The following is an 18,146-nucleotide window of genomic DNA, read 5'->3' on the forward strand; positions in this document are numbered from 1 at the left end:
GTGCAAAGTTTCAGCTCAATGTCTCTATGTTTAAAGACTGTAGCGTGATTTCAACAGACAGACGGACGGATATGGCTAGATGGTCTTAAATTTTTACGACGATCAAGAATATATATACATTGTAGGGTCGGAAATAGATATTTCGATGTGTTGGAAACGGAATGACAAAATGAATATACTGCCATCCTTCAGTGGTGTGTATAAAAATAAAGAATAATTTTATTAACAAATTTTTTTTATAGAGAAAGTTTTTCTGAAATGTTGTCTTTATTTGGTAACAAATGTCCGAAAATTTTCTCCAAGATATCTTCTGCACACATACAAAACTCGTTTATAAATAGTTTGCTAGGATAGTAATTAAACGAATTTATGTGCCATTTTTACTACATCAATTTGTTTGCCTTTAAAAACAATGATTTAGTTATTGGGTAAAGGGTGCGTATAAGTAATAATAATTATTTGACAAGTATAACTAAATATACATTATATAAGACAAAGGAACTGGTATGTGATTGTACTGAAATATTTTATGAAGACAAGAAATAAGGCTTTCTCATAGTATCAGACATATGTATGTGTGCGTTGTAGCTTAGCTATAAAAAAAGTTTTTTTATGAAAAGCAGTTCGGAAAAATATTTTCAAAAAAATTTTATTTCAAAAAATTTGCTATGAAACTCAAAATTTCTAACAAATGATTATTCTTTAGTTTTAATGTTTTTCTTCAATGGCAACACTGCATTTGTATACGTGTTTTGGTCTATTCCATCTTCAACTCTAACTGCCCTTTTCCATTCACAGGTAACAATCCGGAATTGTCAACTTCAAATCTACCCTTGCAGAACATAGTCAGCAAGACAGGCCATGCTGGCATTGGAGTTGGGGGAGGAGGCAATAATAACCTGAACATCAATCTTCCGGAAAATAACAACGCCATATTAAGACTTGAAGTCGAACTACGTGACAAGCATGCACCCAAGTACCGACGTGCAGCTGGCATTGGTTTGCCAACGGCACCCGCTGTTGGTTATGGCGGTGGCCGCGGCCGTGGAGGCGGAGGAGCAGCAAGGCCAGGTGGTCATAATCGTACACCGGGGGAGAATGTCACAACTGTCATGACGGACCTAAAGGGTAATGCCATTATTCCTTTGGAAAAGGTATGACAAAAACAAAATACAACAAAAAAAAGTGTTGGCAAAACTTTTTTTTAGCACCACATATGTATGTGTGCTTGTAACCATTGGCATGTTTCCTTCCATTTGAACAAATGATCCTTTATATGTGTTTGTAAATATTGAAGGGCATGATTTTCATCTTCGCTTCATTTTATTTGGTGTTTTTCTTTTATTTTGCCACATCAGCACAAAAGTTTGGCCCTCAGTATGTTGTGAAAGTAAAGGTGTAAACGGCCCTTTTGTTGAGATAAAAATTCAAGGCTAACCATCGAAAGTGAAATTATGGGAGATTAGTTGAATGTCTACGTGACACAATGAACCATAATGTTGGTGTTGCAAATACAGTAGTAAAAGAAAAATCCACTCCATCATCACTTAGGATAATGAAAATTCTTTTTTTGGCACTGGGAACAGTGCATAACGTCGATCACTGTCATAAAAGAGAATTTTGGTCACAAATACAGTGGATTGAGAGTTATGAAGAAGGGTCAAGGAAAATTTCTTCAATGTGGTATAATTTCGGGGGCTTCGAAAATTGGAAGAAAAACTGAGTTGAGGTGGAGTGCATCAGAGCAAATCTTTAAAATATGGGTAGAGATTGAGTTTTCGCTGTTAAAAAGGCTTTTCCTCAAACTCAAATTAATTATTGGTCTTTAAATTGGTTTAAAAATCTGTATTTCATAAAGGTAAGGTAATATTGCTCATAAGTTTTGTTACTTCTTAGCCCAAAATTGTTTGCACACATGAACATTTTAGACATAGAGCGATAACCTGACCTCTATTCTATTTAAAATTGTTTAAAACTTAGTCATAACAATTCGTTTGCAATAGATAATGACTAAAAAGTTGTAAAAGTCAAATAATTATTATTACTTATACGCTCCCTCTCGTCACCAAATACGAAAACATAATTTTTAAAGCCATACGAATTGATACGAATAAAACCAAATATACTGAGTCTCAATATTAAGCCAAGCTAACAAATTTTTAAAGACTTCTGTATGTGTGCAAAAGAAAACGGTTGAATCTATTCAAAACTTTCTACAGAGTTCCTTTAACAAATATAGTCATAATGAAACCAATGTCATATAAACAAAAATTTATGATAAGGAGACTCGAAAAATTTGTTTGTTTTTAATGTTTAAAAACAGTTTTGCAATACAATTCCAAAAATTCCTTAAGATAGCTGCAAAACTTCCTTTTGTAAGTTACCTTTAAACTCCTTACTTTTGTTTCCTTTGCTTTCTCATCAAATTAAGAATAGAAAAACCTTTTAAGCCAGTTTCATCTTTCATTTCTTATAATCATTGCTTTTATTTTAGCTTCTTTCTAACTAGAACTGCCTTCTATCCCGTAGGTCCTAGAAGAATTATTGGTAAAGTTAGATATTGAGCATGTTACCTGGACGACAAGTAAAAAGGGATACTTTCATCATGTTGTTTTTCCCCTGCAATCTGGAGAGCCATGTGAGACCACTTTACATTGTTTAACCGAGTTGGGTATTGGCACTAAATTGAATTCTAGTGTCAGGTAAGTTGAGAACATTTTCTATACTACGCCCGTACTACTGCTCATAGACCATATAACTGTTGGTGTTTGTTTGAACGCACGGAGAGGAAACTTTAACAGCAAAAAAAAAAAAAAAAAAAAACAAACAAAGCGCACAATATAAAAAAAAAAAAACTTAAAAGTCTCAAGAAGAAAATTTCCACCCACCACAGCAATGAATTAAAAGAAAATATCTCACCCAGACTGTCTATGATGATGACGTTGGCGTTGTCGTTGGCATTGTATTGCACTCCAGGACACAGCGATGACACTCTATTGTCCCAAAGTGCAAAAGACAACACGACCAGACATTCATTTTCAAAAGCACACACACAGACCCCATTCCCATTTAATGCCACCTGCAGCAATATTTTCAAAATAGTATGCCACCTCCATAGAGCTCTTTAGTGGAATCCTTTGCCTGGTGTTTGTGTACAAAGTTCGTCTTTGATATGGGCTTTTAAGTGGCCATTCTTATCACAGTTGTCACGGCATGAAATGTGTTCACGCCATTTATGTGTTGTTGACAGTTTTTATGATGCGCCTTTGCCTCTCAAAAGTGTAGATAAGGTTGAAGGCCAAACACAGCTGTTGTTGAAATGGTCACACACATAGAAGTACTTTTAGTGACAATTTGAAGAGCCAATGGTGGTTGCTCTACAAAAAGGGGGTTCTTTGACAGAATCATATAAGATTTTAAAGAGAGACATTTTGAAGTTATTTTCTAAGAGATTTAATAGACCACAAATTAAATCAATAACCCTGCAGGTTGGTGGGTCATTGCTTCGAATAAGACAAGTTGACTTTTGGGAAATGTGTTAAAGGTAAAATACTAAACTTATACCAAATTTCGGACAAAGTTATGAAATATGTTCCAGATTAGGACCATATGTTAATCTATGCTGATAAGTCGCTTAAATAGGTTTTGATTTGTACCGAACAATTAGTAAAAAATGAAGCCAAAGTCCAATTATGCCCATGGAAACAACTAGGAAAGCCGAATCCAAATAATTTACAATTAAGTGTCACTGTTTTCGTTGATAACCGCAGCGTGTGCATCATGACTATGACTAGAGTGGCAGTCCTTTACAGACACACTTAGACCATTTTAAGTCCATTGTGATACCACAGTAGCGACAGACCAAGGCTTCTGGCGAGAATCGAACCCACAACCCCTGCACTGATAATCCAAGCACGCTACCAACTCGGCTACTGGGGCGCCTATACCATACATCGAAGTGAAAATCAAGTATTTAGATTCATTCCAATGGGCCTGCAAAACTTTGCCTAAATCGCATAAGTCATTTCCGAGATATGAGGAATTTAAGAATTGGGTACACCCATGCGTATGACTAATATTAATATGGACATGATTTAGTATTTTCGTTATAACTCGCGAACAACGTAACCGATTTACTCGAATTGAAGTGATTTTGAAAGCTTAGAAAATGAGGTAGAATTTTTTCTTTAACGGCAATTTTGATTTTTGATAAAAAAGTTAAAATAAATTATCGTGAACGATGAAAGCGATGGCAAAAAATTGACAAAATGCCATTCCTATTGAAAATTTTATGCACGTTTTTTCCAAAGGAGACTTTCTAAATATAACATTATCTTGTAAAAGGTGATTTTTAAGCTATTATCTTTTTAGAAACACTGGTTCAAAAAGCTCACCCACGTTTCGTGTTTTGTTTCACTGTCAAACATCTTTAGTTTGGTCTATAATTTTACCATGAATACTAACAACGTTTGCAAATTATTGAATTTTGTTATCACTATTCGTGCTCCGTTAAGAAAGCTCATCGTGCGCTTTTCTATTTTGTGGACGAAGCTAATTTTTGGCTCAATGGGTACGTAAATAAGCACAGTTGTCAATTTTGGAGTGAAGATCAGCCAGAAGCATTGCAAGAGCTACCAATGCATCCACAAAAAGTCACAGTTTGGTGCGGTTTATGGTCTGATGGCATCATTGGAAGGTACTTCTTCAAAGATGATGCGAATCGTAACGCATATGTGAATGGTGAGCACGACCGTGAGATGATATCCAATTTTTTTGTGTCCAAATTGCAAGAGCTTGACCTGCATGACATGTGGTTTCAACAAGATGGTGCCACACAGCATGCGTAACAATGGATTTATTGAGAGGCGAGTTCGGCGAACATTCACATTCACGTTCGGGAGCGGGCAATTGGCAGCCTAGAACATGCATTTTAACGCCTTTGGAGTATTTTTTTGTGGGGCTATGTTAAAGCTCATGTCTAGACGGACAAGCCAGCTTCAATTGACGCATTGAAAGACAACATTGAAGCATTCATTCATGAGATACCGACTGAAATATTGTAAAGATTGTATATTGTATGCAAAAATTGTATTGAATGGCGCGAGCATTACGAGGGGATAACGTCCGCTTAAAATTTTATCTTTTATTGCCATGTGGAATCAAATCTCGGCTATCAGCGGACATGCCTAACTCTGTGCAAAGGTGACCTCCATGAGTTGAACAAGAAAGAGCGTGTTAAGTTCGGCCTGGCCGAATCTTATATACCCTCCACCATGGATCGTATTTGTCGAGTTCTATGCGCGATATCTCAGGCTATCTTCAGGGTATACCCACGATGCCGTTTCAGGCTATAGACCGATTCAGACCATATTTTACACGTATGTTGAAGGTCATAGGAGAAACCGTTGTACAAAATAGGGTAATAATTGCGTCCTCTAGAGGCTCAAGAAGTCAAGATCCCACATCGGTGTATATGACAGCTATATCAGGTTTTGCACCATACTGAAAATAGTTGTTGGAAGACTTAACAAAACATTTCATGCAAAATTTTAGCCAAATCGAATGGGAATTACGCCCTCTACAGGCTCAAGAAGTAAAATAGGAAGATTGGTTTATATGTTAGCTGTATCAGGCTATAGACCGATTCGGACCGCATTTGATACGTACGTTGGAGGTTTTGGGAGAAGCCGTTCTTCAAAATTGCAGCAAAATCGTATAATAATTGCGCCCTCTAGAGGCTCAAGAAGTCAAAATCCCAAATCGGTTTATATAGCAGCCATATCACGTTATGAACCGATTTGCGCCATACTTAGCATAGTTATTGGAAGTCATAACAAAACACATCACGCAAAATTTCAGCCAAATTGGATGAGAATTGCGCGCTCCATTGGCTTAAGATCCAAGATCGGTTTATATAACACCTATAACAGATTATGAACAGATTTGAATCATTTTAAACACAGCGAAGTGATGCCAAAACACTACGTACAAAATTTCAGTCAAATCGGATGGGAATTGCGCCCTCTAGAGGCTCAAGATGTCAAGACCCAAAATCGGTTTATATGGCAGCTATATCAGGTTATAGACCGATTTCAACCATACTTAACTCAGTTGTTGGAAGTCATTGTGCAAAATTTCAAGTGGCTGGCTTTACTCCTTCGAAAGTTAGTGTGCTTTCGACAGGCAGACGGATGGACGGACAGACGGACGGACATGGTTAGATCGAATTAAAATGTCATGTCTCATATTTCGCATATTTCGAGGTGTTACAAACAGAATGACGAAATTTGTATAACCCCATCCTATGGTGGAGCGTCTAAAAATTATATTTCTGTTGGGGGAATAGTTGACCTTTTATTCTTTATTCGTCGCTGTTTGTCTGGCTTGAGATCACTTTTCAATAAAATGTTGTCTTGTTTCATTTTTAAATATGTTTTAAGATATTTGGTCAATTTGTTTTTCTAAATTTCATACATACAATTTTTTCTCCAAGAAAATTGTTGCAAAATTTTAATTTTTGAAGAACATTTTTGATATTTCCAGTAAACATTTATCTAAGAATTTCCTTTTTCAAAATTTCGTTACTTTGAAAATTTCATTATTGAAATATTTTTTTTTTTTATTTCAGCGTATTACCTTGCAGCGTGAGCTATGATGCCCTAACAGTGGTCGAAGATGTGAAGTAAGTACTTCCATTTATTTTCTATTTTCAAATTGGAAAAAATATTAAAAAAAAAATTAAGAATTTTATAGTAAATGGAGCGATAACCACATATTTTTGATATTTTCTTTCTTTACAAAAAAAGAAAAAAAAAATTATATAAATGTATATTTCATAAAAACTTTTTGTGGAATTGGAAATTTATCCTTTATTCGTCCTTTTTATTTAATTTGCAAGCCCATTTTTTCCTTTCTCTTTTTCAGCGATGCCATGGATGGCGAAGAGCTATCGAAATGGAACAATTTTGTGGAATCAATTAAATCGAAGTTAACCGTGAAACAGGTCGTTGATGGCGTTCGTGCCGGTGGTTCATTGTCCTTTGATTATCTGCTGCTAATTGTAACGGCTGAGTGAGTACAAATGATAAGGAAGAAGACCAAAAAAAAACACACCCTCAAAAACATAAGCCCTTCATTAGGGTATTGGACAATTTCGAAAAAAAGAAAAAAATTCTTAGCAACAAGTTGCGAAACAGAGAAGAAAACCCCTAATTCCCTTAGCATTCAGAAAAATTTAAATTTAGGCCCATGAAAAAGGCACAGGGGCAAATTTTCTTTGCATTACAGGAGGAATCTTACATTTTGTATTGGCCATCAGCCATTAGTGACCATTTTCTTGAAATATTAATAATTTTTTTTTTTGTTTTTTTAATTGGGAATTTTAAAATTTGTTGATTGATGTCTTGTTTGCCTTCATTTCAGCTCCTTGGCTGCTTTGGGCTTAGTGGAGAACAATGCCCCAAATATTACAGCAGCTATGTTAGTATCACCATTGATGGGTCCAGTGATGTCAATAACATTTGGTGCCATTATTTCGGATAGGGAATTGATTGTAAGTAAAATTAAAAAAAAAATTTTCTACATAACATGAAACGAATTAAAAAAAAAAACAGAGTTGAAATCTAAGGGGGAAGATTGGGGAATCATTGCTTGAAAACACAAATTCCGTTTTGGAAGGTTTTAATTATATGTTGGGCTTAGAAGGCATAAATATTTTAATATTTCATATAGCTATTACAACAGTTCATATTAAGATTATTCCTTTTGTACGCAATGTGTACTGCACACATGATTTAGTCGTTAATGGTATGAAAGCTTGACTTCTATTCTATTTCAAATAGCTTAAAACTTAGTCATATCAATTCGTTTACTATATAAAATGAGTATAAAGTTCTAATGCCCAAATAATTATTGTTACTTATACGCTCCACTGCTCAATAATTATTTAAACAGGGTTTATGAAGACAAACGAATTGATGGGGAGAAAATATAACATACCAAATAATTACAGCAAGCCAAGCTTTTGTATTGTAGGCGAAATTTGTGTGTGTGCACTATTAAACCTTTCCGTTCTTTCAAGCTGACTTCATTTAACCTTCCAGTTATTTTTATACCCACCACCGAAAGATGGGGGTATATTCATTTTGTCATTCCGTTTGCAACACATCGACATAATAATTGCCGACCCTATAAAGTATATACATATATATATATAGAGCATGTCCGTTCGTCTGTCCGCCTGTCTGTTTGTCTATAAGCAGGTTAAGTTCGAAGATGGGCTATATAGGACTATATCTTGATATAGCCTCCATATGGACCGTTCTGCCGATTTAGGGTCTTAGGCATATAAAAGTCACATTTATTATCCTATCTGCTGAAATTTGGGACAGTGAGTTATGTTAGGCCAGTCGACATCCTTCCTAAAATTTGGCCAAAATCTCTCGATGTAAGGTCTTGGGCCTTTAAAAGGCGAATTTATTGTCCGATTATGCGGAAATTTGGGGCAGTGTGTTGCGTAAGGCTCTTCAACAACTTTCTGCAATTTGGCCTAGATCGGTTCAGATTTGCATATAGCTGTCATATAGACCGATCTCTCGATTTAAAGTTTTGGACCCATAAAAAACGCATTTATTGTCAGATTTTGCGGAAATTTAGGTCAGTGTATTAAGTTAGGCCATTCGACATTCTTCTTCAATCTGACGCAGATCGGTCTAGGTTTGGATATAGCTGCCATATAGAGTTGCGTAAGCCTCTAAGTTTTTTTTTTAAGTTTTAATACTTACATTATAGTTGGATATTTTTCTCGCATAATTTTTTTTTTGATTTTGTTATCATTATTGATGGGTCAAGTCATGGCGGTGGACTCTTTACATCAAAGCTTAAATTCCCTTTTGCAAAGTTTTAATTAATTTTTGGGCTTAGTATCCATGAATAACATAACATTTCACAGACCTATTACAACAATTCATATAAAGATTATTCCTTTTTACCCAAAGTGAATTGCACACATGATTATTTCGTTTAAAGTATAAAGGCCTGACTCCTACTCTATTTCAAGTAGCTTAAAACTTTGTCATATCAATTCGTTTACTATTTATAATGAGCATTTTGTTATATTGCATAAATAATTATTGTTACTTTTACGCTCCCTTGCTCAATAATTATTAAATCACGATTTTTGAAGGCAAACGAATTGATACGGGGAAATGAGGACATGTTAATTTTTTATAGCAAGCCAAGCTTTTGTACTGTCAACGACCTGAACGTGTGTGCAGTATTAAACCTTTAAGTTACTTCCAGATCTTCCTCAGGGTTTCCCAAAAACTTTGGCATATAAACTGAAAAGATTAGACAAATCTGTCTTGCTGTAATTTTTTTGTGGAATTTAAAGATTTACATTATTTTGTGAGATTTAGCTTTCACAAATATTGTTTTTATATTGGTTTCCTTATTGATGGGTATGGTGATGTCAGTAATACATGGTTTCATTATATCGAATTTCTTTAAATTATTGCAAAAAATATTTTCAAAAACAGTATTATTTATTCGAGCGCCTAATTATGAAATTTAATTTATTTAAATTGATTACAAGACAACCATATCTAAAAGTTAGTCCTTTTTGAATTCATGAATTCCCCTTTAATCAGCGAAAAATTTCCAATCACATTATTATGATTTATTTTCTTGGTAGCAGTCATCATTAAAATGAAATCTCCTCTTTCCATGGTAAACAAGTACCAACAACTACCATAGCTGACTGTTAATTGCCAATTTTAACTTCATTATTTACAGTTAACTGCTTTCATGTGTCTCTTCGTCTGTCTGTAGGTTGGATAATGAGATTTATGTATTATTATGCTGTTTTAAGTTGATTATATCAACATTATTTAAATTTCCGCCCACAAATAAACTCTGAGTAAAACTGCTGCTCTGGTTGCTGTTTGAGGTTGCCACTGGCAACCTCTACTCTGTCCCCCTTGCACTGCAAATCTCTACAATGCTCACTCTTTATCTCTCTAATGGCAGCCAAGTCAAATTCGAAAAATACAATTAAATTTTGTGGTTGTCTAAAACAATAGTGGCTCGGTCCAATTGCTTTTCGACTATGGCCAAAATATATTTGTAAACTTTTTGCAAAACATTACACACGCCTCACATACGAATCCTTTTTATACCCTCCACCATAAGATGGGGGGTATACTAATTTCGTCATTCTGTTTGTAACTACTCGAAATTTTCGTCTGAGACCCCATAAAGTATATATATTCTTGATCGTCGAGACATTTTATGTCGATCTAGCCATGTCCGTCCGTCTGTCCGTCCGTCCGTCCGTCCGTCCGTCCGTCTGTCTGTCGAAAGCACGCTAACTTCCGAAGGGGTAAAGCTAGCCGCTTGAAATTTTGCACAAATACTTCTTATTAGTGTAGGTCGGTTGGTATTGTAAATGGGCCATATCGGTCCATGTTTTGATATAGCTGCCATATAAACCGATCTTGGGTCTTGACTTCTTGAGCCTCTAGAGTGCGCAATTCTTATCCGATTGGAATGAAATTTTGTTCGGCGTGTTTTACTATGATATCCAACAACTGTGCCAAGTATGGTTCAAATCGGTTCATAACTTGATATAGCTGCCATATAAACCGATCTTGGGTCTTGACTTCTTGAGCCTCTAGAGTGCGCAATTCTTATCCAATTGGGATGAAATTTTGCATGACGTGTTTTACTATGATATCCAACAACTGTGCCAAGTATGGTTCAAATCGGCCCATAACCTGATATAGCTGCCATATAAACCGATCTTGGGTCTTGACTTCTTGAGCCTCTAGCGTGCGCAATTCTTATCCGAACAGAATGAAATTTTGCACGACGTGTTTTGTTATTATATCCAACAACAGTGCCAAGTATGGTTCAAATCGGTCCATAACATGATATAGCTGTCATATAAACCGATCTTGGGTCTTGACTTCTTGACCCTCTAGAGGGCGCAATTCTTATCCGATTGGAATAAAATTTCGCACGACGTGTTTTGCTGTGATACCCAACAACTGTGCCAAGTATGGTTTAAATCGGTTTATAACCTGATATAGCTGCCATATAAACCGATCTTTGGTCTTGACTTCTTGAGCCTCTAGAGGTCGCAATAATTATCCGATTTGCCTGATTTTGTACGACGGATTCTTTCATGACCATCAACATACGTGTTTATTATGGTCTCAATCGGTCCATAGCCCGATACAGCTGCCATATAAATCGATCTCTCTATTTTGCTTTTTGAGCTCACAAAGAGCGTAATTCTTATTCGAATTGGCTGACATTTTACACAGGTCTCCAACAAATAATTTAATTGTGGTCCAAACCGGAGCATATCTTGATATCGCTCTAATAGCAGAGCAAATCTTTTCTTATATCCTGCTTTGCCTAAGAAGAGATGCCGGGAAAAGAACTCGACAAATGCGATCCATGGTGGAGGGTATATAAGATTCGGCCCGGCCGAACTTAGCACGCTTTTACTTGTTAGAGTATAACTCATTTGAGAGCGAAAAAGGGTAAATCATGTACTGCCATAAGGACTAACATATGCTGGGCAGTGAGGTGGGAAATTGGGAGTTTAAATAGTTTTTGACTAAATTGACTAAATTTTGCAAAGGAAATCGATTTTGGACCGAAATTTCTATTCCAGGAATATTTTTTTTAAATCCACATTCTTTCGAATATTTTCAATCCCTGTTGCATTTTAAGATTCCTGAGAGTCCCTTCCATCATTTTTCTACCTCCACGCCTTTGATGACTTTAAGGACTTACCTATTTGCTTGGCATTGTGTATGTGGTTGTGTGTAACACAATTTCTGCTAAAATTTGCAAAGTATTTATTTTTCACTAACAGTTGCCCAAATTTGGTTTTCTTTTCCTCCGTCCACACCAACGCTATCACCACCAATGTGTAATTCATTGCTGGCACTCAATTGATTAAATGTTCAACAGTGGTTTTGATGAAAACCATATACCATGGTATAATGATTTAATTTTTGGTATATTTACAATACGTACAGTTGAGATATATGGGATTTTTGTGTGAATTTTACAAATGCACAAATTGTTTAATCAATTGAAAATGTCAAATGGGGGTGTTTTTCCATTTTTTTTTTGGTGAATACGATTTACGTTTTTCCGGTCATAGGCGGCTTACTGTGATGAATGGGAATAATTTAATGTCATTGTAATTAAGTGGTTACACATGGATGAAGGATTTTAAGGCCTAACGTATGTGGGAATACAAATGTAAGCGTATGTGGTTGTAGTGATGATGTTGGATAAATGTGTGTAAAATTTAAATAATACGAGGAAAAAGAGAAGTGGCGGTATTATTCAGATAAAACTTCAGAAATTTTTAGTTCGATCAATACCATATGGGGCATGGATGACCCGGGGTTTAAAATAGCTTCTTGTTCCTAGCTTCAGTGAAATTGGGTAGCAAATAGGCCTTTTATTAACAGAACACCTTAAATCGGTAAAGAGCTCTTTATGAAGGCTATACCACACCAGCAAGAGCGTGCTTAGTTCGGCCGAGCCGAATCGTATATACCCCCCAACACAGATCGCATTTGTCAAGCTCTCTCCGGTATCTCTTTATAGGCAAACAAAGGATAACACAAAAATTTCTGATTTAGGGGTGATTTCGGGGGTGAGGTGGTCCCACAGACACTTGGCTCTGAGAAAATATCAGCATTGTGCTCCTCTTCCAAATACCATTTATTTGAACCCCATATTGCCATTGGTCTAGGGGAGTTTACACGACGAGGCGTCCCCAAACACATGGCCCCAAGATTGGTTACCACATCACGTTTTCTAATCTCATGGTTGAAAATTTTTTACCTTTTGGGTGGTGCTTTAGTGAAGGGGTGATGTCTTAAATACATGGAAATATTTGAACCCCATATTGCCATTGGCCTCAAAATTTGATGTCAAATTCGTTTTCTAATCTCATTAAAACTCCTTATTGCAAAAGTCTGCAAATATGTCCTGTTTGGGGTATTGGCCCTAGAAACTATAAATATTAAGTTCCACTCTCTTTACGACCCAAATTGTCGTGGTGAGCAAATACGTCCTATTTGGAGGTTGTTATAGTCGTGGGACGCCCCTAGACAGTTGGTCCCGAATGCTGATGTCAGATTTATGGTCTACTCCATAAATCCATACCTCTAATTTGAACCCCATATTTCCATAGTCGGGAAACATGACCGGCTTGAAGGGTGTTTTGGGGGATGGGCGGCCACTCAGTGAGTTGGCCTTGAAGATTCGTGTTCTACTCTAAAAACCCTCTTATTTGAGCCTCATATTGCAATAGTCAGCAACTACTTCACTTTTCCCGAAAGTTGATATCAGATTCGTGCTTTACTCCCAAAGACCTTTCATTTAAGCCCCATATTGCTATGATCGTAAATTTGTCCCCTTTGGGCGATGTTTTTGGTGAGAAGCGGCCCCCCAAACACTTGCTCCCATATTTGGATATCAAATTCGAATTTTACACTCAAATACCTTTGATTTAAGCCCCATATTTCCATGGTCAGTAAATAAGTCCATTTCATTCATTTGAGTCCAATATTGCCATGGTTGGTAAATATGTTAGATTTATGGGTGTTTTTGGGGTTGGGGTGGTCCCCCCAACACTTGGTCCGACAATTGGATATCGATACGTTTTCTTATCCTAAATACCTTTCATTTGAGTCCCATATTGCTGTGATTGGTATAAATATATGTTTCGTAGGTTTTAGGGTAGGGCAGCCCCCCTAGGTACCCCATCCGAAATTTAGATACCAAATTTTTATTTTTAGGGTACTATATGAGAGCACACAAGGGTTTCGCTTAAATCGCACCACCCATCTTCGAATTCTGGCGTTTCTGAAAGTAAGGGAAAGGGGGAGGGTCCGCCCCCCCCTCCCCTCTTCAGATATCAAAAAATTTAGTACCCTATTTTCTACTATGGTCTCCAGTATTCAATTCAATGATGGTCCGAAATTAACAATAACTTGACATTGTTACAATAACGTAGCAATTGTTTTCTTTTTCTCCTTGTCCGTCCGTTTGTCGAAATCACAACAGCTGTTGAACGCGTAAAGTTAGCCGAAATTTTGCACAGCTACTTTATATTCATGTACGTCGTTGCGGATTGCAAATGTGCAATATCGGTTCAGATTTGTATTTAGCTCCCATATGAACCGATCTCCCGATTTGACATCTTGGGCCCTTTGAACCCGCAATTTTTTCCGATTTGGCTAAAAAGTTGCACATAGTGTTTTGTTATGACTTCCAACAAGTGTGCCAAATACGGTTCAAGACGGTCTATAACTTGTTATAGCTCCCAAATAAACCGATCTCCCGATTTGACATCTTGAGACCCTCTAAGCCGCGATTTTTATCCGATATGGCTGAAATTTTATGTTATGCGTCTCAACAACTGTACCAAGTAAGGCCCAAATCAGTCTATAACCAAATATAGCTCCCATATTTTAGCAGAATCCATGGTGGTGGGTTCCCAAGATTCGGCCCGGCCGAACTTAGCACGCTTTTACTTGTTAAGCTTGTGGCAGACAGACAATTAAAAATTTTGTATTCCCTACACCACCACTGTGGTATAGGGTATTATAACTTAGTGCATTTGTTTGCAACTCTAAGGTGGAGAAGAGCTCATCGATAAGCTTACCGATCGGCCTTAATGACTTCCTGACTCTATTTAGCTATGTCCGTCTGTCCATGTATTGTGGTAATCAAGGTACAACTCGCATTTGTTAAGAGGCCACAATTTTAGTCCGATTGTTACTAAATTGAGCAGTAAGTGTTTTTTTTTGTCGTCCTAATATGTGTGCAAAATTTCATCAAAATCGGTCCACACCAGCTATATCGAAATTTGGTCTGATTTGGACCAAATCGGCAAGGACATTCAGTGGTCTAATATGTACAAGTCATAGTTCAATTTTGTAGAACAAACTATTGGTCTTTTGGTAGCTATATTCAAATATAGACCGATCTGAACAATATACGACACGGATGTCGAAAAGCCTAACATAAGTCACTGTGCCAAATTTCAGTGAAATCGGGTTATAAATGTGCCTTTTATGGGGCCAAGACCTTAAATCGAGAGATCTGTCTATGTGGCAGCTATATCCAAATCTGAATCGATCTGGGCCAAATTGCAGAAATATGTCGACGAAGGGCCTAACACAACACACTGTCCCAAATTTCAGCGAAATCCGACCATAAATGCGCCTTTTATGGCCCCAAAACTTAAAATCAAGAGATCAGTCTATATGGCAGTTATATCTAAATCTGGATTGATCTGGGCCAAATTGCAGAAGTATGTCAAGGGGCCTAACTTAACTCACTGTCCCAAATTTCGGCAAACTCGGACAATAAATGCGTCTTTTATGGGCCCAAAACCTTAAATAGAGAGATCGCTCTATATGGCAGATATATCCAAATCTGGACCGATCTGAGCCAAACTGCAGAAAGTTATTAGAGATTCTTACCCAACTCATTATCCCGAATTTCGGCTAAATCGGGTTATAAATGCGCCTTTTATGGGCCGAAACCCCTTAATCAAGAGATCTGTCTATATGGCAGTTATATCGAAATCTGGACCGATCTGGACAAAATTGCAGAAATATGTCAAGGGGCCTTATTTGACTCACTGTCCCAATTTTCGGCGAACTTTGACAATAAATGCGTCTTTTATGGGCCCAAAACCTTAAATTGTGAGATCGGTCTGTATGGCAGCTATATCCAAATCTGGACCGATCTGAGCCAGAAAGATGTCGAGGGGCCCAACTTGACTCACTGTCCCAAATTTCGCTGAACTTAGACAATAAATGCGACTTTTATGGACCCAAAACCTTAAATCGACAAATCAGTCTATATGGCAGTTATATCTAAATCTATACCGATTTGTACCATATTACAGAATTATGTCGAGTGGCCCAACCTAAACCTTACATCGAGAGATCGGTTTATATGGCAGCTATATCCAAAATTGAACCAATCTGGGTCAAACAGAAGAAGGATGTCAAGTGGCCTAACTCAACTCATTGTCCCAATTTTCAGCAAAATCGGATAATAAATGTGGCTTTTATACGCCTAAGACCTTAAACCGGCTGATCGGTCTATATGGGGGCTATATCAAGATATAGTCCAATATATAGCCCATCTTCGAACTTAACCTGCTTATGGACAAAAAAAGAATCTGTGCGAAGTTTCAGCCCAATGACTCAATTTTTTAAGACTAGCGTGATTTCAATAGACAGACGGACGGACATGGCTATATCGTCTTAGATTGTTATGCAGATCAAGAATTTATTGGGTTGCCCAAAAAGTAATTGCGGATTTTTCATATAGTCGGCGTTGACAAATTTTTTCACAGCTTGTGACTCTGTAATTGCATTCTTTCTTCTGTCAGTTATCAGCTGTCACTTTTAGCTTGCTTTAGAAAAAAAGTATAAAAAAAGTATATTTGATTAAAGTTCATTCTAAGTTTTATTAAAAATGCATTTACTTTCTTTTAAAAAATCCGCAGTTACTTTTTGGGCAACCCAATATATACTCTATAGCGTCGGAAATGGACATTGCGATGTGTTGCAAACGGAATGACAAAATGAATATACCCCCATTCTTCGGTGGTGGGCATAAAAAGCAACTATATTACCATTGAAATAATTCGGTCAAAGTTAAGCTCTACAAATTTTGCGAAATATATGATAATATTCAGAGTAAAGCCACCTTAGCGCAGAAATCGGCATGTCCGTATATGACACTGAACGCCTGTATTCGAATCCTGGGAAGAAAATCTGAAAAATGTTCAGCGATGGTGAACCCCTCCTAATGCTGGCAACATTTATGAGGTACTTTGCCATATAAAAACTTCTCCTCGAAGAGATGTCACTCTGCGGCACGCCGTTCAGACTCGGGTATAAAAAGGAGGCCCCTTATCATAGAGCTCAAACTTGAAACGGATAGCTCTCATTGATATGTGGGAAGTTTAACCCTGTTTCTTAATTGAATGTTCATGGCCAAAATTGGATTTGCATTCAGAGCAAAGCATTCCCTACATATTTCCCCCTTTTAATGTGTCCAAACGCATACTGCTAAGAAGTAATGTCCCAGCAGTCCAAACGTCTATCATGAAAATGTCTTTAAAAACTTTTTTAAGACAATTTGAATTTCTTTATCTGACGTGTCTTACAGATTTTTTATTATAAAATTTGATGGTCGACAAATTCACTTACCGTGTCCACGAACAAGTCAGCAGTAATTTTTTTTTTTTTATTGAAAATTTTTAATTTTTTTATAGTTTCTTCTTTAAAAAACAGACTCTCTCTAAAGGGCATCGCAACAGACCCGTTACTTGAGTTGTCATGAGACATGATGATATGTTTGTTCACAATGTCACTTAAAATGTCATGCATGATTTTTGCGAAAACTTTATAAAAATGTCATCAATCATTTGTATTGGCCGTAGGCTATCTGTCTTCAACGATTTAGAATGGTCATGCAGCCTTCTTTTAAGAAGTCTTGATGATGGCCTACTGGGGTATTAGTAAAAAGTATGTTTTTTTATAATATTACTCATACTACACATGGTATCAATACACAAATTTTATCAAAGAATAGGTATACGAATTGATATCAATTACCTAGAATAACCAAAGTGAAGCTTATTTTTAATGCTATCGCAATATATTCCGCTCTTCCATGTGTGCAAGCGAATACTATCGATAAATATGCTATTACCAGTAATTTGGATTTTAATGACATTACTCATACAACACAATGTACCAAAATAATGATTTGCTCGAAAAACATGTATACGATCTGATAAAAATAATCTACAGTACTCGTTGTAAAGCATATCTCTAGCTATTGTGATTTATACAGTTCACCCATGTATGCAATATAAGATTGCTATGAGCAATGTATTACCATGGAAGAATATTTAAAAAATGTTACAGGGGTCATAATTATGTATGCATTGCTTTCATACTTTGGTATACAAAAGCGAAAGCCTTAAATTGGCAAAATAAATCATTATTATGCTTGCCATGGAAACCCATACATATCCCTTTTGAGCGTTGGCTAGACAGATAACCGTAGAAAATATT

At 36.6% G+C, this 18,146-nt stretch overlaps 2 protein-coding genes across 2 annotated transcripts in view; one reads left to right on the top strand and one right to left on the bottom strand.

Annotated features, from left to right (window-relative positions):
* Window positions 1–18,146, bottom strand: part of LOC106092019 (uncharacterized) — a 471,923-nt gene that overhangs the window by 254,045 nt on the left and 199,732 nt on the right. The gene's annotated exons all lie outside the window — the stretch shown is intronic.
* Window positions 1–18,146, top strand: part of LOC106092020 (uncharacterized) — a 125,236-nt gene that overhangs the window by 13,460 nt on the left and 93,630 nt on the right. Inside the window, exons 2-6 of the mRNA XM_059364303.1 lie at window positions 799–1,154; window positions 2,530–2,702; window positions 6,629–6,682; window positions 6,925–7,071; window positions 7,423–7,552. Coding sequence (XP_059220286.1) covers window positions 799–1,154; window positions 2,530–2,702; window positions 6,629–6,682; window positions 6,925–7,071; window positions 7,423–7,552 — 860 coding nt within the window. The remainder of the gene's footprint in view (window positions 1–798; window positions 1,155–2,529; window positions 2,703–6,628; window positions 6,683–6,924; window positions 7,072–7,422; window positions 7,553–18,146) is intronic.

The sequence above is a fragment of the Stomoxys calcitrans genome, chromosome 3 (assembly GCF_963082655.1).
Source record: "Stomoxys calcitrans chromosome 3, idStoCalc2.1, whole genome shotgun sequence".
Lineage (NCBI taxonomy): Eukaryota > Metazoa > Arthropoda > Insecta > Diptera > Muscidae > Stomoxys > Stomoxys calcitrans.